This window comes from Calidris pugnax, unplaced genomic scaffold (genome assembly GCF_001431845.1).
Source record: "Calidris pugnax isolate Ruff unplaced genomic scaffold, ASM143184v1 scaffold153, whole genome shotgun sequence".
In the NCBI taxonomy this organism is placed as follows: domain Eukaryota; kingdom Metazoa; phylum Chordata; class Aves; order Charadriiformes; family Scolopacidae; genus Calidris; species Calidris pugnax.
In genome coordinates this window covers 1,126,407-1,149,317 of record NW_015090999.1, presented here as the reverse complement: position 1 = coordinate 1,149,317, position 22,911 = coordinate 1,126,407, and the positions used below count along the sequence as shown (strand labels likewise).

Genomic DNA, 22,911 nt, shown 5'->3' with positions numbered 1-22,911 from the left:
CACTTTCTTCTGTAGTTTAGGACCCCTAGTGATTTCTTGGCAATTTTGTGTGTGCTCTCTGAAGTGTTTTTTTTCCCAGATCCTTCATTAGCTTCAGAAATTATAATGTGTGTTTTAGATTAAATTATATGGCATATAATTTATTGCAGATACATAGCAAACATTGTACATAAATGGGTAGCTTTTATAACCTTGACATAAAAGTACATTTCATGCTGGGTTTTTCACTTGTTTTCTCCAACAGTTTCTATCATTTGCATGCAGTTTGGGGATTTTAATATAAACATTCAAACAACATCTGCATAACCTTTGTGTTGATAATGCCTATCTGATAGCATCTAAATTTTATTAGTGTAATCTTTCTGCTGAGTTTAAGATTGACTTTGAATTTCATATCATATTTATTGTGTATCCCTGTTGATTCTATAAATAGCATTAGAATCCCTGTAGTCATCCAAGATGTGAGTTTGAGTTTTGTTAAAAATGTGACAAAGTTTACTTCAGTCACAGTGTAGGGAAATAATGGTAAGGACTAAATGCATTTTCATAAGAGTAGATGTGTACATTTGTGTACAAAAGTACACAACGAGAAGAAACTCAGTACACTTTTAAACTTTAAAGAAAATTAAGACTATAAAACTATGTAGGACACAAAAACTCTTCCACTTTCATGTTCTGCACTAGTAACTCTTTAAAAGAACTTCAATCACTTTGTGTTGCTGCTCACACACTATTCAGGAGTCATATATTTTAGAAATACTTTTGTGTCATCTTAGTGATGAAAATAGTTTGTCTGATTCATGCGAAAAAAGGAATTACCTATTGGATTGTATTAATTTATCTGCAGACATCTCAGAATCTGAATATTTATAATGGATTTCAACATAGTTCCCTGAGGAAAAACTGCCTTGCAAAGCATCAGGCTGAATATGCATGTAAGGCGGATTTTCTATTCCTTAAAATTTCTGCTCTGATACATAAAATTCCCTGACTGTGAGAATGTCACAGGTTTATCAACAAATGAGCACGTTCCCTCATCTTCAGTCTTAAGGTGCTCATTAAGTAATTCTAAGGTTTGAGTACAATTTTATCTCGCCAAACAGGTAACTAGGGTCATCATCATATTAGTTGAAATACCTTGCTTTTAACCTTGTGCGTGCATCTTTTTAGGAAAGCTTTGTCTGCAGTACTATGTTTTCCTCCAAATTCTTTATTTGCGAGTGTACTTACAGGCAGTTTGAGCTACAGTGCTGGGTTTTTTTTCCCAGGATGTTGTGAAAGTCCTTGTCCAGCTGTTTGAATGAATCACTAGAAGCATGTAATAAGACAGCGATCATATATATATATATATATATATAAAAAAATATAAAATACTTGCCTGTGTTTATATTGAACAGTGCATGAACTACAACACAACTGAGATGTAATCTGAAATAATTCCCTAAATTTAAAATACTTCTGAAACCAAGCCAGTAATTTTCTGTGGAAAATTAAGGGGATTAAGGGGAAAGGAAGAGTGCTGGAGGTTCTTGCCATGATAGAGTCCCTAATTTAGGAAGAGCTTTAGGATGACTGAGAAGTACACAATAAGGCATAAGTCACTGAAGCCTGAAAGACCAATGATTTGCTTTCCAGGCTTGCTCCCCACCTGTACTATAAGCTATCGCCTCTCTGAAAGGGCATTTGTTCCTCTGGGAGAAGTCTGAGTGGCCTTTAAGCAGCACATATCACTCTTGTTTTCTGGAGGCTACAGAAATGATGTGATTTACAGGCCAATTTGGCTTAGGCAGACCTTTGGCCTTAAAAAGCTTTAATCACAATGCTTCAGGATTTTGTGGCCAGTTCCACATTTTGCTCCTGTTCTCCTGGCACTAGGGAAGGAGGATGGCAGAGGAGGCTATATGTCATCTTCCGTGTCTCCTTCGTGAATGGGAATGCTGTTCCTGAACCTGCCTGTTACAACTTGATCGCCCAAACATTCTCCAGCCACATGGTTAAAACTAATCATGATAAGGCTTGGTCTTAGGGGCCTCTGGTAGAACAAATATGCCAATTTGCTAATTAGCAAATATAGTATACAGACTCATTGTACGCTTGGATGTATTAAGGGGTTTTTTTGGAATTTGTAATTATTTTTGCTCAAGTGAATCTCAAGACTACATGCATAGAATGAATTAAATTCACATTGAGACTAAAAGCAACAATACATCTCCCACATGGATCTCTAAATTATTGAACACAAAGAAGAATGTTTTGCAACTTTGATTAGGGAATTGTTAATCAGGCCCATAATAGTATGTAGGTCAAAAACCAATTAAGAAAGTCTGACTAGAATTTATGATTAGACAACCATTAAAAACACTGCTTATTAAAGAAAATAAGAAGATGGAATAGATCCATAAATATGAATTCTTTTTTTTCTGTGCTCTGGATAGAGTATGACAGTTTGAGCAGCAATAAAGCAGTTAAGTTAGCAATCAATTACTAACTTCAGGAACAGAGAAATAGTTTGGCTGATGAAAAGCTTATTCAGCCCTTGACAAACACTTGGCTGTCACAATAGTTTATTTGAAATACCATTGTAGCAACCCCAGCTCTGACTTTTATTTTTGTATCTTCCAAACAAATAAACTACGTATGGTGTTTTTAGACAGACTTTGAAGTTCAATCTGTTCTGGCAAGGCAATGGAATTTCACAAATAGTAAAAATACAGTTCCCGCTGTTACTTATCCTGCAGAACCATTTTCTTATCAGAAAGGCTTGCAAAACAAACGAGCAGTTGGATCTCTGCTAACTGTAAAGTTTTGTAAAACTGCACCATTGTGACAATAAAGGAACATAGCAACAACTCCAATACTTCAAAATGCACAAAAATTCAAAAGAGGAAATGATATATCTCATCTGATTTTTGATCAAAAAGAAAAGTGACTATTCTTCATCCAATCTTCACTTTTATCTCCAATAAAGGTAAACATGATTTCACTCTATAAGGAGCTTGTGGGAAATAAGGCTTTGCCATTGAAACAGGCCTGTGTTTGCATAAAGCACTTAAAATTCTGTCTTTGAAATTTAGTAAACACAATGCCTTCCAGTTTAAAAAAAAATAAATTTCTTTTTGTTCAAAGTTTTTTTTGAAAAAAAAAAATCAAGGAGAAAAATAATGTTTGATATTAAGTGAAGGATGTTAGAGATAAAACATTCTCTTAAACTACAAACTGAAAATGAGTTTCAGGTAAATCCAGATTAAGAAATCCCAGATGGAAAGGGGAGACTGAAGAGTTCAACATGCATGAAGTATACTCAGTTTAACAGGATTACCAATAATGATATACGTTCAAGCTGTGAAGAAAAGATTTCAGAGGAAACTAAGGGAATTGAGCGGGTGTTGGAAGAATTACAGGGTGCAATGTGTGTCTCAAATCTTTCCAGTGTAGTATGTTTATGCTTTCATAAAAATCCATAAGGAAGGGTGTTGATGTTGTCTCCTGATAGATCCATTGTGATGGTAAATATATGAAACTTCAAGAAAGGTTCTGTATTTTACAGCAATAAATATGATAACATGAAAAAAGATAGTATAAAAGGGAGTGTGGGGGTGGGAAAGAAGTGAATGTTGAGCTTTTAAAAATTGTCTTGATAAATTGTACTATTTCTGTTACTGATTTTTAATGGATACACCTATGTTTATTCTCAAAACAGAAACCTGAGGTATTATGAATATGCATGTTCATACCTGAAATAGTTTACGGACCAAATTAAACCTTCGGGTGAAGGTAGCTTCAACTGAATTACTTAGGAAGAATTGACAGCAGGATTTTTGGGCATGGCCCTACAAACACCTTCAGAAGGTCTGAAATCAGTGCAGCATGAGTGTTTTAATTTGCATTATAAGCAGGGCAGACACAAGCATGATACAAAAAGTTCTCCTTTGTTAAGAATAGAACAGACTGGAAGCTAAAGGAGAGAATCAACAGCATTTGAGCATACTGCTAACAGATAAGGCCCAGGAGGTTTTTTCTGGCCTTGAAGTCAGAGGGAAAACAGACTTGCTGTGTTCTCCCTTTACAGCATCTAGCCCTGGACCTCCTCTGACCCTGAAGAATGATAAATATCTTTTGTATGAGTTGTCATTTCTAAGGGAGTATGAAACCTGTCTTGTAGCTCATCACAGCATGAAGCTGAAGTAAGCATGTGGAGGATGTCCTCGATATGGTATGAGACAAGCTGGATTAGCTGAAGGTGCAAAGCCTGCTATAATGGTGCTGGAAGACTGAAGTGGTTTCCCTTGAACTGTGCCTGAGCATTGTCCCAAAGGGCCAAGACTAAGCCAGGAACTTCGACAGAGTCAATAGGGGTAATCCCTGCTTGAGGTTCTTCCTTCATCTTTTATGTGTAAGTACAGACATGACTAAAGAGGCCAGGGCTAACCTCAAGCAGCTAATTACCCAAGCTCTGTCTTTAATTAAAGAAGAAATAGTTCAGAACTTTTACAATAGGTTTCTATTCTGAATCTCCAGAAGTGTCTGTCTTTCTCCATTGACTGTAAGTAACAGCATTCACAGATATTTTTCCACCTCTCTGAAGTAGCCTCAAGACTTATGTAAATAATACATGTAAAAAATATTATGATATTAACAAACTTAAATTAATTTAACTTTGCAGTAACAGTCAGATGAGATAGGTTGGTTTTATAATCCTGTTTTACCACAGGGGATATTATAGCAGAGCCATATTTACACTTTTGACTAATTCATCTGTCGCAGCTAACAGGCTAAAGTTCAAGGAAGCAGTTAATTTTTTATACCATGTTTCAAATACCCTGTATACTACCTTGTCACTGCAGCTATGATGCCTAGGACAATTCTGAATAGGAGAGGTCTGAGTTCCTAGGCATGGTTTTGAATTTGGGCGTGATGATTCCAGCATTTTATATGAATCCAAGTAAGATGTATAGAAATAGAACATGCTCCACATGATTTAAGGATGATAGATGTCTGTGTGTATTTGAGAAGATCCTGGTATTTGGTTTCTTTTTTAAACATTAAATAATGCTATATAAGCTTGAAAATAAGCAATTTTCATTTTAATGTTCCCCTGTGGTGACTATGAACTTTCCTTTTATGTCCTTCCAGAGACACAGCTGGAAACCATGTGGATACCCCAGGGCATCTAAAATGGCACTCAAAACCTATTCTTAGGCAACTGAACCCACTCTTGGATTAATTTTATTCACAATTTGAATTTTACAGGAGGTGCCAAGCAGACTACAGCAAGTATCAGCTCAGAAAACGAGCTATAGATCTCTATTGATCCTTTTTCATGTACACGCATTTTCCAAGGGAAATGCTTTGCTTGCAACCTCTTGGCCATGTATGTAACTTTCCAAACCAGATTTTGGCTGCCTTTCACCTCATAATAAAATGAGATCTGTCAAGTCACACAGAACTCTACTGTTTTCATTTTAAAATATTAACAGTAGAAATGTTTATGCTCCTGAATTCTTTACCATACCATTCATTTCTGCCTTACATTACTTAGTTTATTCTTTTCACAATTTCGTTCTCTAGCTTTCTCAACAGCTGCATTTTTTTGGTCATTAGCTATGTCTCTTTACCTGTAAGAATCCACAAATTACCTTTCTGCTTTTACTAACAAGTTTTAAAAGTCAACTTGAGCTTTGGTTACAACAGTCCTGGAAAATGTGTGTAACTACTTCAGAAATAATTATACTCCCTTTTGTAGGTATTATACTCCTTATTTGGACAGCATGGTCTGAATGGATAACTAGGTAGTGTGACCTCTAACTGTCACAGTATGTATAGGCTAAAGGGAAGGATGTGGAGAATAGATCACCTGATTCAGTGGGAACAAATTTTTTAATTCTCAGTAAAGATGTATGCATTCCTGTTGATTCAGTAAGCTATTAGTCAGAAAAAATATGAGGCTAAGGCACAAGCTATTCAACTTCACTTGTATTCAGTGAAGTGAGAGATGAGAAAATTTCAGATTCCTTCCTATATGCTGTCTTAAAAAAGAAACATGATTAAAAATTAACCTTGACAAATCAATAGGTATCATTTGTCTTATATTAAAAATATAGGATATACCTACATTTCTGTTGCAATACATTAGATGCAGAAAAAATTGATTTAAGATTTGATTATCTATAGCTACTTCTGCTTTAATTTTCTGAGATAGGTGTCACTATAGAGACAAAACCACTCTTTTAAAGCAATTTAATTTACAAGTCATATTCATATCTCTTCTGAAGTCTGCCTGTAGCAAGACTGCATGCTCAGTCAGCTCCATCATATGGTGCACATTGAACCTACCTTACGCTGTTGGGTTCCTCATCTAGAAACAGAGGAGAGAGATGGGTCCTTTCACTTAGGACAATATGTACAGTGGAATCTGGATTTGTTAATGTAGAAAGGATGGAACTGAGTCAGAAAATTTCTCTGGTGCCCATGATTGAGCCTCGAGAAACATTGCCAGTTACTTTTGCCTCTAGTACATGTTTAGAAAATTCATATTTTTTGAATGTAGCATATACACATGTACAAACCCAAAAGGTCAAGTATGCATCTGGCAAATGGCAATGGTGTAAAGTTAGCAGCTTGGATTCGTCTAAATAATATGTGTCTTGGGGATACTCTGTAAAAAAAAGTCGTCATCATTTCTGATCACTGTTATGCTAACTCTCAAATCCCAGTATTGTACTATTCTACAGACTCTTAAGATTTGGATTTTCTGAGTTAGAAAAGCAGGTAAGACTTGATAAGAGTTAAAATAACTGCAGAGGTATTATGAAATAAAATTTTGTTTTAATAACAATGAAAGAAGCACTGGGAAGAGCAAGACACAGTGCTATCTATCTGCTTTAATACAGTTATTTATACCTATCCAAAAACTGCAATTTGTCATGCTATACTTAAAAACTAACATGCTGTTAAAATAATGATTCTGATTCTGCTGGACACATGGTATGCTTTATGTGTGCTTTAATAATACACATACTGGAGCAAACAATAGTGCTACAAATATACTATGAACAGTTCAGATCCTTGTCTGAAGTAAGCAGGGCCTGGCAGAAATCCCAGCTGCAGGCAGGCCATGTGGAACCAGGATTTTAACTATTTAAACAGGGGTAAGAATTACTTCTTATTTGTAGCATGGCAGAGTTAATAACGATAAGCAATTGACTGTTACATGACTACACTCGTATTTTCGTCCATATTGAGTCACTCTCCTTATGTGTTCTTTGTTTCTGGATTTGAGGTACACATCCTTGCAGCATTGTCATGCATCCTGCGCCCATATATACATGTATTAATACTTTTTTTCTCCCCATGCAATTATAAATATAAGCATACACTTATGCACACCAACAAATAGAGTGCCTATGAGCCATGGCACATACAGGTACAAAGTGTGAATGGAAAATCTATGCAGAAGACATATATTCTTAGAAAAATTTTAGTGTGTAGGACCAGAGAAACAAAGCAGAAATTATTTTGCAGATGTAATTTTGCACAGACTGCTTAACTAAATAGTCATTTTTACTTTTTAGTATTTCCTAAAAATCTGGTAATTATTGTTGAAATAAAATAAAATAGTAATACTTAGGATAACAAGCTTGAAACTCTCAGTTTTCTATGTGCTGAAGATATGGTAATGTATTCTTGTATTTTGTTTCTTGGTGTTTTGCTGTTTTTTTCTCAAGAAACCTGCCACTGCCTGCATATAATAACTCATTGAGTCCAACCATCAATCTAACACAGACAAAAACCGTCACTAAACCATATCACTAAGTACTACTTCCACCTGTCTTTTAAATACTTCCAGGGATGACGATTCCACCCCTTCCCTGAGCAGCCTGTTCCAATGTTTAATAACACTTTCAGTGTAAAAATTTTTCCTAATATCAAATCTAAACTTCCTCGGTGCAACTTGGGGCCATTTCTTCTTGTCCTATTGCCTGTGACTTGAGAGAAGTGACCTTATTGTCGTCTACACTTCCTTTCAGGTAGTTGAAGACAGCGGTAAGGTCTCCCCTCAGCCTCCTTCTCTCCACACTAAATATTGCCCTCTCCCTCAGCAAGTCCTCATAAGACTTGTTCTCCGGACTTGTCACCAGCTTTGCTACCCTTCTCTGGACACACTCCAGCACATCAGTGTCTTTCCTGCAATGAAGGACTCAAACATGAACACGATATTCAAGGTGTGGCCTCACCAGTGCCAAGTACAGAGGGACTATCACTTCCCTAGTCCTGCTGGCCACACCATTCTCGATAGATGCCAGGACGCTGTTGGCCTCCTTGCCTTGGCTACCTGGGCACACTGCTGACTCATATTCAGGCGGCTGTCAACCAACATCGCTAGGTCCTTCTCTTCCAGGCAGCTTTCCAGCCACTCTTCCCCAAGCTCATATCGCTGCATGGGGTTGTTGTGACCCAAGGGCACGACCCAACACTTGGCCTTGTTGAACCTCATACCACTGGCCTTGGCCTATCCAGCCAGCCTGTCCAGACCCCTCTGCAATGCCTTTCTACCTTCAAGCAGGTTGACATTCTATGACACTTCCACCTGACTTGATGTCATCTGCAAACTTACTGAGGGTGCACTCATTCCCCTTGTCCAGATCATTGACAAAGATGTTAAAGAGAACGACACTCTTGGTCACTTGAGCTTCATGGGGCTATTTAAATATCCTGCAGTTGCTTCCAGCAATGCCCAAGCCATGTCAGCCTCACTTGCAAGAGCTGCCAGCTCCTAGTGGGGCTCTCTGCTCTTCCCTGGGTTTCCCTGGCTCCAGGAATCCCCCCATCCACCTCAATCTAGCACCTAGCTGCAGAACTATGACTCTCTCCAGTCATAGCTGTCAGTGGCAGATGATGTCTATCTCATTTAGATGTAGTTGCTTAAATTCATTCATCTTTTTAGAGCCTGTGGGCTAGGTCTCTAGCTGCAGTGTCAGCAGACTGTGGCCCTGCCAAAAGACCTGTGTGATTATCTGCCAGCTTTAGACAGATGGTTGGGTACTGTGAGATTAGCTGCCTGTGTTTAGATGCATAAATCCCACCTCTGCCATCAAAACTGTTACCCTGTTTAGCCAGAAAGGAAAAGAATTTCAGAGAAGTCAGTAACAGTGTCCCCAGTTTGTTAATTTACACAGAAACACAGTTTATCTTCAAAAAGAAATCAAGCATATGACCCTGAGCTTGTAGGCATATTTTATTTCATTTTAAGTGTTCTTCAGTGAAATACCTTACTGTTTGGAAAGACTTTGTCTGGCAATTTGGTCTTTCTCTGTTTCTGAAAGATTCTCTTGTAAAGCTTTGTTGCTTTCATGGAAAACAACAAGGGAAAATATTTTCATTTCATGCCATCTTTATGCATATTGGATTCACAGTAACTCATCTCTGCTTTGATAAAATGCTAGATCAAGGCTGTTCAATGCTCAGTCCTCATCTAGCCACATCCAATCTGCACAGTGTTTCCAAGTGACCCACTGATAACAAGATAAGAACCCCACACTGATGTGCCTGAGAAGCAGAGGAGGAGTACCATATGGTTGAGGAAAAGGGAACACTGTTGAGTGCAGGAAAGTTCACAAAGTCTGCTGATGCACAGCCCCTGAAGAGGCAGCCCTCCGAGGGCTCCAGGCTCCATGACAGCTAAATGCCTTCCTGAGGAAGTGCTCCTAGACATCCAGACTTCAGCTGCTCCCTCCTCTTGCTGCAAATTTAGCTCTGAATAATCATATTGTAAGAGATTGTGATCACATTTTTTTTAAAAGATGAAATATATTTGATTCTCAAAGAGGGAGAGATATTAGATGATCTTTTCTTTTGTCATTGTATCTGGTATCACAGAAGACTGTTCCACTTGCTTGCCTAAAAAACACAGAAACAGAATCACAGAATGGTTGAGGTTGGAAAGAACCTCTGGAAGTCATCTGAATCAACCCTCTTGCTCAAGCAGGGCCACCATGTCCAGACAGCTTCTGAGTATCTCTAAGGAAGGATTCCACAACCTCTCAAGGCAACTTGTGTCAGTTCTCAGTCACCCTTACAGTCAAAAAGTGCTTTGTGATGTTCAGACGGAACCTCCTGTTTCTGTTTGTGGCTGTTGTCTCTGGTCCTGTCACTGGGCACCACTAAAAACATTAATAAGATCCCCCCCTGTGCCTTCTATTCCACAGCCTAAATAGTCCCCAATCTCTCAGTCTTTCTTCACAGGATACACGCTCCAGTCTCTTCATCATCATCTTCATGACCCTTCGCTGGACTCTCTCTAGGATGTCCAAGTCTCTCTTGTACTGGGGAGCCCAGAACTGGACACAGGACTCCATGTGTGGCCTCACCAGTGCTGAGTAGAGAGGAAGGATTATCTGATGAGACCTGCTGGCAACAGTCCTCCTGATGCAGCCCAGGATACTGTTAGCCTTCTCCACCACAAGGGTACATCACTAGCTCATGTCCAACTGGGTGTCCAGCAGGACTCTCATGTCCTCTTCTGATAGGTTGCTTTCCAGTTTGTTGGCCCCCAGCCTGTAATGGGGCCCAGGGTTGTTCCTCCCCAAGTGCAGAACTTCTCAGTTGTTCTTCTTGAACATGAGGTTCCTGTCATCCTATTTCTCCAGCCTGCCAAGGTCCACATTGCTGGCAGCACAGCCCTCTGGCATATCAGCCACTCCTCCCAGTTTGGTGGCATCACCAGACTCACTGAGGGTACACTTTTTCCCCTCATCCAGATCATTAACGAAGATGTTAAACAGGATTGGACCCATTATTCACCCTTGTGTACACCACCAGTAACTGGTGTCCACCTGGCCTTTGCAGTGCCAATCAACACCCTCTGGGCCCAGCCACTAAGCCAGTTTTCAATCTATCTCACAGCCTGTTCATCCAGCCCATACTTGAACAGTTTCTTTAAAAGGATCTTATGGAAGACAGTGTCAAAAGCCTAACTGAAGTCCTGGTAGACAGTATCCGCTGGTCACCCCTCATCTATCAGGTCAGTCACTTTATCATACAAGTTTATTAAGTTGGTCAAGCATGACTTCCGCTCGGTAAATCCATGCTGACTACTCCTAATGATAGTCTTGTTCTTAATGTACCTGGAAATGGTTTCTAGGATTAGCTGTTCCATCACTTCCATCAAGGTGAGGCTGACCAGTCCATAGTTCCCTGAGTCCTCCTTCTTGCCTTTCTTAAGACAGGGTGTGACATTTGTTTTCCTCAAGTCTTTGGGCAAAATACATTGATGGATCTGGTCATAAAGAAATATGTGTTCTGTATGGCCTTAAATGAATAGAATGTAATTCTGAGTGCAGTACACTCAGACACTAAAATACAAAAAAGCTTAATGTTTTGTAGGCATCACTTTATCATAAGTGAATTTTTTGTTTGGTGTGCTAATTTGCATTTCAATGTTTCTCTTGTCCCTGTATTTTCAAATTATTATCAGATTTCTTTTGCAAGCAGTTCTGTGTGTCACAGGACACATAATCGGAAATCCTGAAAATAAATACATTTAGAGAGTGCTGTCATGTCTTAGTGTCTATGAAAAGTATACCAAATTTAAGTATTTTTATGTTTAAAACCATATAAAGAACAGCATAAATATATAGTCCTTGCACAGTGTAAGCCAAGACTTTTTCTTGCGAATATCTGCATATGTGTTTAGAAATACTTGCACAATAACGAAGGTTTATCAGCTACTCAGGATTAACTTTAAGGGTAAATTAGAAGATTCCTTTCTGAACAAACAGGTTTTGAAACAACCTTCTCATCAAATTAACAGAGGCAACAAAGGCAGTTGGTTTTAAGAAGAGTCTACATGCTTTTCAGGTTGACTAATGTAATTGCACAGCCATGTAAAGTACAGAAGAACTCAGTGTCTCAGGACATGTCCTCTGCTCTTGTTTACCTAGAATTATGCACATAAATGGCAAATAGATTTATCTTTGGATGTCAGTGTTTGCAGAATCAGAGATATCAGGGAGGATATTTCATTTTATAGGAAGCCTGCTGTCTTAACATCAAGAATAAATTGAGAAATTTGTCCTTGCTTGTGTATGTAGAGTTTCTCTCTCATTACATTTGTAAAATACTTTTCAAGCTACTTCCAAAAAGAAAGTACATAGAAAGTTAATATAATATCTATTTTTAGCTTCACATTCCAATGAAAAAATGGCAATTTGACTGTATTCATTGTGATTTGAAACCAGATAAATAATGAATAGTTCAAGTGATAATTACCTTATTTCAATATTTACAGAAAACTGGCACTTCATCATCATCAAAGCACATTGAGAATTGTCTTATTATCTACACAAGTGCCTGGTTTCTATAAATATTGAAATTTGGTAATTATCTCTAGCACTATTTCTTCCTTATCTACTTTTCAGAATTGAGCAAATAGAAATATCATTCAGTCATTAACATTTTCCAAATACATATCTGGTTTCTTTTTAATGAGAGTGCATAAGTAAGGAAAGTAAGTTGCAAAATAAGGTCAATGAAATGGAATGAAATATCTTTGTATCAGAGGCATTCAAGAGAATGTGTTAAGACCATGTTATTTAAATATCTGGATTTAGCCTGAGTCTGCTCCTAAAAGGAAAGGCCACTTCTCTAACAATGAAATGGGTCTAACAGCCAAAAAGGAGCCCTTGGCATATATGCATCATGAAATTAAAAACTATCTTTTTTCTCTCTAACATGGACTTGAGCCAGTCTGTGAAGTTCTGTACAGTCTTCTTCACTGAATCAGGACAATATAACATTTCCCCAGGTTGTTATCCCTGGTAAATCTACCTGGGAGATGGTAGACAGGACCAGGCTGAATTGATCTGTATGTTGCTGTTGTGTTTTTCCCCGATGTTAGTCTATGATCACACTGGTCTGTACCTCAGATAATCAGGAAAAATTAATCTGTAATAGAAAATGTATGGAGATCTTTTAAACTCTCATTCTCCATAGCATACTATGAAAACTCAAGTCATGGCACATTATGAAAAGAATTTTGTATGAGTTTTGGGGATTCATCCAAACCCTGGATATAGGGCACAGATTACTCCATTATCGCATGCAGTTTGTTGCATTCAAAGAAAGGAGGTATCAGTAGATCCTTTCAGTGTCCTAACTTCCAAATATCGTGCTTTGCCAATGTATTTGGGCATGCTATGTAGTTTAGCTCTACTCTGGAGAAAACTTTAGCTATATTTGTACTAGTATATGAATCAGGGCCTATGAACAGGCTCAAGCACTGTTCAGTGATTGTCCATATAATTTAACTGCTTGCCAGCTCCCTAACAGGTTTTGCCCAAGCCAGCTTGCATGGTTCCACCCATGCTGAGGCAAAACATGTAGGCAATGCTACTGAGAGTAATTTAGATTATTTTCTTATCATATTTACTGTTTTACTTACTTATTCTCCACATTCACTTGTCTTCCTCTTAAACTAGACATGTTGACCACAAAAATTTTTAATGAGACTGGTTCAATGGGACTCGCGTCATCTAGCCTGAGATTTCAAGAGACTTTATTATTTTAGCATGGTATGAACTGTGATCAGAAGTGTTTCTTTCATTGATTATAAATTGAACCAAAACAATTAATTTGTATGTAGATGTCAATGACATAATAAGTCTATAACATATATTTTGAGGGTGGATGAGATGAATCCCACCCTTCACTGTTTTCTTAGCTTCTCCTTTTGTACTCATGGTATATACAATCCTTAGAGCTAAACACCTTACATATGCTTCTAAGACTTCCAGATCATCTGCATTAAAGAGGAGCTCAGTCAATCTGAACTTTTCATATGCTTCCTTCCCTTAAAAAAGAACCACCTGAAATAAAAGAAGTAGCTGATCTTTTTTTTCTACCACCTTCCACCACACAGATATCATAAAAGGGTTGTAATGTGGTCACATCAGTCCCTGATGCTATAGGAGCTCAGCATGAAATTATACCATAATTAAGACCCTACAAAAAGACATTAATTACCTTCTTTTTCTAGCATTCAAGTAGCTATGAACCTAGCTAGAATAAATGTGCATTTTTGCATTTATTACATCTTCCTGTTGGAAAGAGCAATGTAAATAAAACCCCGCTTATTCCTAACTCATAGATACATAGCCAGTCCAAGATGTCTAAAGAGATACAAAAGTATGGAATTATTTTCCCAAATTGCTGTCATACTGAAAATAAATGCGAAGTCCTCATGCAAATATTGTACTGGTGAAGCTGGTAATAAAATTTGTGGGTATCCCTTTGCTGCCATTTAATTTTCAATCCTTTGCTGAGGGGTGGCTGAAAGGAAAGTTGCTTCCCTGATATTTGATATACTACAGAAGATAAATACTAGTGTCAGTCCCTCCTTTCAGAGGGCAAAAGGAAAGCTATGAAGCCCCTACATTTTCTTCAGTTGCCTTTAAAGTAGGAAGGAGGAAATCAGGAAGACATAATTTTGACTGAATATATGGAGAACAAGATCAGAGATTCAAATTATTAAAGGAAACTAAAACTGCAGAACACAAAGGGTGCACATCTTATGAGTAATCATACTATTAAAAATGACTTAAATATATAAACCCAGTAACATACCGGGTCTAGGTTGTGATGGTTTAACAAGGAATAAGGCTGAAAGTACCAGAACTGTGAAAAAAATACATTTTACATTTGTGTGATATTCCTTTTTTCTGCCATGTTGGCTGCAATGTTCCCCCCAACTTTTTTTTTTTTTATTTGATAAATCTCTGACTGCTATTCTGAAAAACAGCAACAACCTAAATAAACCTCCCTTCCATTCCTTCTGTCTTCTTTCCCTTATTGTGGCCTTTACCTCACAGTCGCAGAAACAAGGATGAAAAGGACCCTAGGCAGAAAGTAGAAGACAGAAAATAACAGGAAAAAGCAGCTCACTAGGTAATATTGTATCTTACAAGCAACAAACATTAAGTGTGCTACCTTCTGGTAGCTTAATGCATAATGGTTGTTTTTCCCTATGCTCTTGCAAGTTCCTTGGTCTCAATTTTGAGATGCTTATGTCGGTGAGAGGCAAGCAGCCGCTCTGGCAGGAAAGCCTCTTTGCCTGCAGAACCTTCTAAGTGGAGCCTCACAAACAGCATTTCAACACTTCAAGGGCTTGCTCAGAACAAAAGTCTATCTCCCATGGCAGGCAACCATATCATAGTAATTTATTCCTGAAGCATTTGCATAGTTACCAGCTCCTGAAATTCTGCATCCACTGTAATCCACAAAACACTTCTCCAGTCCTACTAATATACAATGTCTATAGTGAAGTGTAAAAGCCATAAATTATAATGTACCATAAAAAGAGACAGGAACTTGGGGGTATATTCAGCAAAGTCACCTAATAAAATGTGACATATTCCAGATTTCTATGTCAATTTCCAAGTTTCTCAAGGCAACTTTACAAATATTGTGGGTTTATTACTTTGGCAAGGGAAGATAGTGTGTCCAAATAAAGAACACTGCAAACATTCTGCATTTTTATAAGGAATCAGAAGGAGATATTCCCAAGTATCTTGAGATCAGAATCTCGAAATTTATCATCATTCTATGTATCTTTCAGAAGTGGAAAATTTGATTCATATAATGAAAATTATGACAGAAAAATTATTTGTTTTCAAATTGGAACTGCATTGTCTTCTTTGTTTTAAATAATTCAAAAGGGTGCTCTAAGTTTATATTTAATAGATTTTTAAAATAGGGAGTATTAGTTCCAAGTAATGTGCCCTTTTAAAATGTTATACAAGAAACAATCTTACTTTAACTGCAGAAGATAATAGACTTAAATCAGAAATACATTTCTCAAAGTGTCTTAAAGGATTGTCTGTCAATGACTTATGAAATGTTAATACATTTATAAACATGCATAACATAACAGATTTACAGAAAGGAATAATTTTAACATATTAACTACTCTAATACATTCTCTTTATTTAAAAGGTGCATATTTCATTATAAATGCCTTACTGAATTATGAGATGGCTTTTATATCTCTCTTTATTTCATTTTGAATGTGTTATGTTTTATTCTAACAAGCCAGCAACCACTACGATTCTCCTTCCTTTGTTGTCAGAAAATGCCATTTTCATTACACATAGATTCTAAATAAATTTAAAGTATTAGCAATGAATTTCAAAATATGAAAATACATTTTATGCAATCACAGTGGAATTTTGTGTCAACCGTAAGTGCACTGCAGATGTTTAGCGCCCTCCACAGGAAGGACGTGGACCTGTTGGAAAGGGTCCAGCAGAGGGCCACAAAAATGATCAGAGGGATGGAGCACCTCTCCTATGAAGACAGACTGGGAGAGCTGGGGTTGGCTAGCTTGGAGAAGAGAAGGCTCCGGGGAGACCTTATAGCGGCCTTTCAGTACGTGAAGGGGGCCTACAGGAGAGATGGGGAGGGACTCTTTGTCAGGGAGTGGAGCAATAAGATGAGGGTAATGGTTTTAAACAGAAAGAGGGGAAATTCAGATTAGATACTAGAGAGATTCTTTACTGTGATGGTGGTAAAGCACTGGAACAGGTTGCCCAGAGAGGTTGTGGATGCCCCATCCCTGGAAGTGTTCAAGACCAGGCTGGATGGGGCTTTGAGCAACCTGGTCTAGTGGGAGGTCTCCCTGCCCAGTGCAGGGGGATTGTAACTCAATGATCTTTAAGGTCTATTCTATGATTCTATAGGTTTTAGGTTTGTTTATATTAACATTTATTTGCAAACATTTACACGCTACTAATACTATAACTGCTATGTGCAGAGCTGGCCGAAGAGCAGCGCTCAAAGGGTTGTAGTGAATGGGGCTACATCTGGCTGCTGACTGGTCACCAGCAGTGTTCCTCAGGGCTCAGACCTAGATTGATCAGGCATTTGGACTAGGTGGTTGTTGTAGGTCCCTTCCAACTGAAACTATTCTGTTCTGTTCTGTTCTGTTCTATTCTATTCAATAAAAATATAATCACTATATTTGATGGAGTGTAGAAACTGATCACCTCATCCTTAGGGAAATACACAGGACATGATTTAGCTACTTGACCGTTTGAGAGGCTTTCATATATGCTATCAGGCCCCCAGATGTGAGTCCAGAAGAATAAAGTTCCGTTGTAGGTCTAGTAAGTACCTGTCATCTCTGAACAAATGCTTTTGGGCATTTCAATGGCATGAGATACTTCTGCTTATGTATCTGAAGAAAACTTCCATTGGTTGAATCATTCACTTACTCCTCATGGAGGTATTGATTGAATCTCTGCTGACTATAATGGTAGTTTAGACAAGTATAGCTCACCTAAACATCCGCACTTTCAGTATTAGGGCAGGATGAACCTCATGCCTGCTGCTTGCCACTGAGTCATTTTTCTGATTGTACTCTCCCATGTCACCTACAGCTGAAGTTGGAAGATATTTTATTTCTTTGTCCTCTGGATACTATGTTATTATTAATCTCCCAAATTCCTAAGCACAATATAGTTGATTGCAAAACTTGGCTGGCTGATAGTAATTACCTACATTAGACGACAGCAATGTGATTTGATTGTAACCTTGGGTGAAAGATTTCACCAAAGACCAGAAGGGAGAGAAAAGATGAATTTGATAGGATTTTTTTTTCCTATAAATGCCTTCATCATCTTAATTCTTTGTTGGTAGTTGTCTTGTTAGATTTTGTAGATTTTGGCATCACTGGGGCAATTGGTGTTGGGACATCAAACAAGATTAACCAAAGGTTAAGTTAGCACACGAGCTCGTTTCCAACAGCAACTAAAAGTAAGTGTCCAGAGAAAAAACACAATAGCATATGGTAATACTTCATCTAGCCTCCAAGATCACCTGAGGCAGAAATGGTTTGTATGGGTTATTCTGACATGAATTTGTCTAGTCTTCCCATGAGCTCATTTACATTTTTGTCATCCACAACACTCTGTGTGAAGGTGATGCACAGTAACTGTGTTTTGAACCTGACAGCTGACAGCTTCATTTGATGCCTACTAGTTCCTTTACTGTCAAGGGGCAGAGAACAATAGATTGAGTTCTCTACATGCTCTATCATTTCCCCCTCAGTCATTTCTTTTTCAAGCAGAAGAGTCCCAGAATACTTATTTATTCCTTGTACAGACACTGTTTCATAGTTTTGATATTCTTTGTTGCCCTTCTCTTAACCTTATCCAGTTCTTCTATATCCGTTTGTTATCCTGTTTGCTTACTCTGTTACACAGAGTAAGCAAAATAATTTATATAGCTTTATAATGAAAGCTTTTATTCTGTGTTCCATTTCTAATAACTCAGTAGTTATCGTTACCGAGGTTCACCTAATATCTTCATGTTTTTCTCTGTTATAACTTCTAATCTTTCCTCTGATTGATAGTGGCTGACTCAGAACCAAGAGTGGAAGATGATTCTTTGCCATGAACATTGGTTTATATTTACCTACGCTGCTATTTTCTTCCATAATCCCATAAGATTCTTTGGTGGAACCTTCATAGTTGGCCCTGGTCTTTGCTACTTCACATAGTTTAGTATCATCAGCAATATTTTCACTTTGCTTTTCACCTCTTTTTTAGGTCATATTCACCCTTTTTTCTAGTTCATTTATGAAAATGTTGAATGATATGGGACCCAGCACAAACTCTTACAGAACTTCACTGGTGGCCTCCATCCACAGTAAAAACTGTCCATTTATTTCTCTTCCTGACTGTCTTTTATAACCATCTTTAAATACTCCCAAAGACCTCTTAATCTGTAGTTCACATAATAACCTTTGATGATAGACATAGTCAGCCAGATCTGCTGCAATACTTGCTCATTATAATGGCAGAAAGTTAGTCAGTCACGGCAGTACAGGTGTGAAATGGTGTGGATACCAAACTCCAAGCAGTGAGGCTAGGTGATATAAGGTCCTCCTTTCCCAGAGCTCTGTGAAACTCTGAAGACAGCTGACGTCTGAGATAATGAATAAGAATGTGAAGGGCATGAACATAAGGGATTCAGTGACTGAGGCTTGAGAAAGGGAGGATCATATTTATAAACTAACAAGCTCATAAAAGTATTACAACTAGTACATTTTATTATTAAAATGCAATAAAATCATACTGAATCTTCGCATTTTTCCCCACGTGTCCCAGCAGGCATTCTACAGAATGAATACAAGAACAGCTATGAATCAAGTATAATTCTGGCTGCAATAAATAAGACCAACAAGCAGCCCTAAGGGTAGCTCCAGCACAGCAGTTTACCATCTTTTTTATTAGTTATATAAACAGCCTCAAGGTATTTTGTCGTATGATATCCCCATGGCATCTTTAAAAAAACCCAAAACCTTTTAATCTGCCTGTAAAAGCTTGTAATGTGTAGCTCAGCCTTGCAGCCCTTTGCCTTATCTCCATGTACAGCAGACTAATTTGTCCCCTTTAAGCTTTTCACTACAACCTGATGCTCTCTTAATCACCCCCTGAAACTCTGCTCTGTTTATCCTCTTTTACAGAGACAGGTGCAAGGGATTTTATTAATGCAATACCTTCTTAAGTGGTTTAGTTTTATCCTTTACTATTGATCCAATGGTTTAAATCCATTAAGAGGGTGTGAACAGACACTTTATTCTTTGCTTAATAGAATCCACTCTAGAAAGGATAGGTCATAGTATTCGGTCCTCTTCTACATTTTTATTTTTTTCTGTAAAACCTGAGACCAATAGCAGATTACAGAACATCTACCTGCTCTGTAATTTTGGTTGACACCTTTGTTTGTTTGTTAATCTTCAAGTGATTTATTCAATTTCTTTTTAATTCATATATTATAGAACTTATCGCTCTTTACAACTACCTGAAAGGAGGCTGTAGAGAGGTGGAGGCTGGTCTCTTCTCCCAAGTCACAGGCGACAGGACCAGAGGAAACGGCCTCAAGTTATGTCAGGGGTGGTTCAGGTTGGATATTAGGAAAAAATTTTTCACCAAAAGGGTTATCAGACATTGGAATGGGCTGCCCAGGGAGGTGGTTGAGGCACCATCCCTGGGGGTGTTCAAGAGACAGGTTGATGTAGTGCTGGGAGATATGGTTTAGTGATGGTGTTGCTTTTTATTTGTTGTGTGGGTGTTTATTTTTTGTCAAAATTAGGTTTACGGTTGGATAAAATGATCTATAAGGTCCCTTCCAATCTAGAAGATTCTGTGATTCTGTGACTACATTTTTGTAATAATTTTAATATTCTAAATACGATGACATACTCAAAACCTACTGAAGTTTTCATATGGCACATATGTTTCAGTGGATCTTTATGTTTCCAGACAATAATGCAATAGTGACAATATTTACAGTAATCCCATGATAGTGCTTTTCAAATACATAACATGTTCTATATGAGGATATTAAGGATAATCCAGATGACGGGGCAAGTTTGCTGATGACACCAAACTGGGAGGAGTGAATGATGCCAGAGGGTCGTGCCACCAGCCAGAAGGACCTTGACAGGCTGGAGAAATGGGCAGACAGGAACCTCGTGAAGTTCAACAATGAGTAGGTTTATGGTATTGTGGGCTTCATCATGAGGAGTGTTGCCAGCAGGTCCCACAAGATGATCCTTCCCCTCTACTCAGCACTGGGAAGGCCACACATGAGTCTTGTGTCCAGTTATGGGCTCCCCAGTAAAAGACAGGTATGGACATACTAGAGAGAGTCCAGCGAAGGGCCTGAATCACAAAGGTGATTAAGGAGAAGGAGAATGTCACATATGAGGAAAGGTTGTGAGAGCTGGGATTATTCAGCCTGGAGAAGAGAAGACTCAGGAGAAATGTCATCAAGGTAAATAAAAACCTGAAGAGAGGGTGCAAAAAGGACAGAGACAGGCACTTTTCAGTGGTGCCTGCTGACAGGACCACAGGCAATGGGTGCAAAACAGAAACACAGGAGATTCTTTCTGAATATCAGGAAACACTTTATGATTGTGAGTGTGGCCAAAGACTGGCTCGGGCAGGTTGTGGAGTCTCCATCTTTGGAGGTATTCAAAAGCCATCTGGACATGGTCCTGGGCAATCGTCTCTGGGTAGCCCTTGTGGTGCAGCAGGGCTTGGTCCAGATGACCTCCAGACATCCCCTTTCAACCTCAACTCTTTTTTAACTCTGTGATTCCATGAAGAGGTTAATGAAAATTTAGTCTTAGGTAATCCGAACATGTATTACTAATAATTTTTGGAGAAAGCTCAGCAGTCCTATTTGTTCAAGATAATACTGATTTTTTTCAGCCTGGGGAAGTTTTTAATGCATACTTTCCACATGAGTTATAATGCATAGCAGAGTCAATCCAAACTTATAGCGTGTACTGCCCTAGAAAGAAATGCAGCGATAGCTTCCTGCCATGAGCATTTTAGCAGCTAAAGTAAACAAGCATAGTCAGAGATGGCAGTAAACAAGACAGGAGTAATTTTTCTTTGACTTCTTTAATACCAATAAATAAAAGTAATGAGGTTTTGAGTAGTATCTAAGCACTTGCATGTTTAGCCATGGAAAACACCATGTGTTTATGACAATGGCAGTGGAACCAGCAAAGCACACTGTCTCCATTAACATGACCTCAGGGTTGCAGGCTGGTTCACCTCCTTCCTTGATGATGTTTTAAACACTTGCTCCAGCACGACTGTCAAAGAATGATGCATGTATATGTGTTAAGAGAGAGTTTTTAGAACAGTCCAGGCTGTTCTAATGAAAAGCAATATTCAACAGCAGGAAAGAAAAACACTAGTGTGCTATTTACACTTTCAGTGGAGATGTATGGGGGTGTTTGGTTGTTTGCATAACAGAGATACATCTATTAAAGTTAAAACAGTATGCAAACATAGCAGTAGGGAAGTAGTTCTACCATGAAACAACTATGGTTTAAAAGCTGTTTATTTTTTTTAAGATATAAACTCGCTGTGTAGAGGGGAAAATCTTGTTCTTTACCCAAGTTGCCTATTTATCTAAGTTTGCCAGGAGTTTTAAAATTCTGTTTGTTCTATAAGGAATTTAATGTCTTCCAGTTTACATTACTCAGAAAAAATGTAGGTTTTCTACGGAAAGAGTAGTACTCCCTTCCTGTATGACAAGAGGAAGTTTGCAGTCTCTTGCACTTTAGCCCATGCTCTCAATGAAGTTATTATGCTGCTATTGGCTTCACGACAGACTGAAACCTGGAAAAGTCCACTTTAGTTTGGGTTGTGGAGCTAGATTTCTGAAAGATAATTTAGTGGTATTTTACATCCCTGCTGTCTGCGGGAGCTCTGTTCTTTCTTTAAAATCCTCTCAACATCTTGCAGTCTTACAGATGAAATAACCATATATTTATACAAGTGTTCTCAATACCAGAGTATAGAATGGCCTACAAGTACAGACAGAAGAAGCTGAATAAGATGACAGACATGGGTATGTTCTTCTTCCCCCTGTCCCCTCCCACCTTCTCACCTTGCAGGCTGGTTAACGTCAGTGCAAGCTGGCAGCACACAAGTGACAGATACAATCTGTCATAGAGTCTACCACGTGCCAGTTGACTGCAGCTCGTGCTAGCTCTCACTGAAGGCAGGAGAAAGACTCCTTCCAGCCTATTTTTCTTTAAAGCCTGGGTTTACCGTCCTGTGGGGCTTCACATACTTTAAGCAAAGTCCAAAAAGTTCCAAAAGGATTTCTTACGAGGCCACTGCATTTCTGAGTCATTTATACATAGAATGAAATGTGGAGGCTTACGCATAGACCAGCAAGTGAAAAGGATTAAGGAGGAAGTGCAGCTTTTTTTTCCCTCTCAATGTACTTCTCAGGTTTCCACTTTTTACTCCCACAGGATTTTTGTAGAGTGCTGACAATGCAGTGCTGGGCGACGATATGAAATCTTTTTTTTTTTTTTTTTTTTTT

General features: G+C 38.3%; 1 protein-coding gene across 5 annotated transcripts in view; it reads left to right on the top strand.

Moving 5' to 3' along the window:
* Positions 1–22,911, top strand: part of GPC5 (glypican 5) — a 730,043-nt gene that overhangs the window by 590,543 nt on the left and 116,589 nt on the right. Inside the window, exon 8 of one of the 5 annotated variants that reach the window (XM_014955525.1) lies at positions 5,134–5,165. The exons of the other annotated variants lie outside the window; for them this stretch is intronic. Within the exon in view, the coding sequence (XP_014811011.1) occupies positions 5,134–5,135 (2 nt within the window). The 3' untranslated portion in view covers positions 5,136–5,165. Of the gene's footprint in view, positions 1–5,133; positions 5,166–22,911 lie in introns of those variants that run through there. 5 annotated transcript variants of the gene reach the window in all.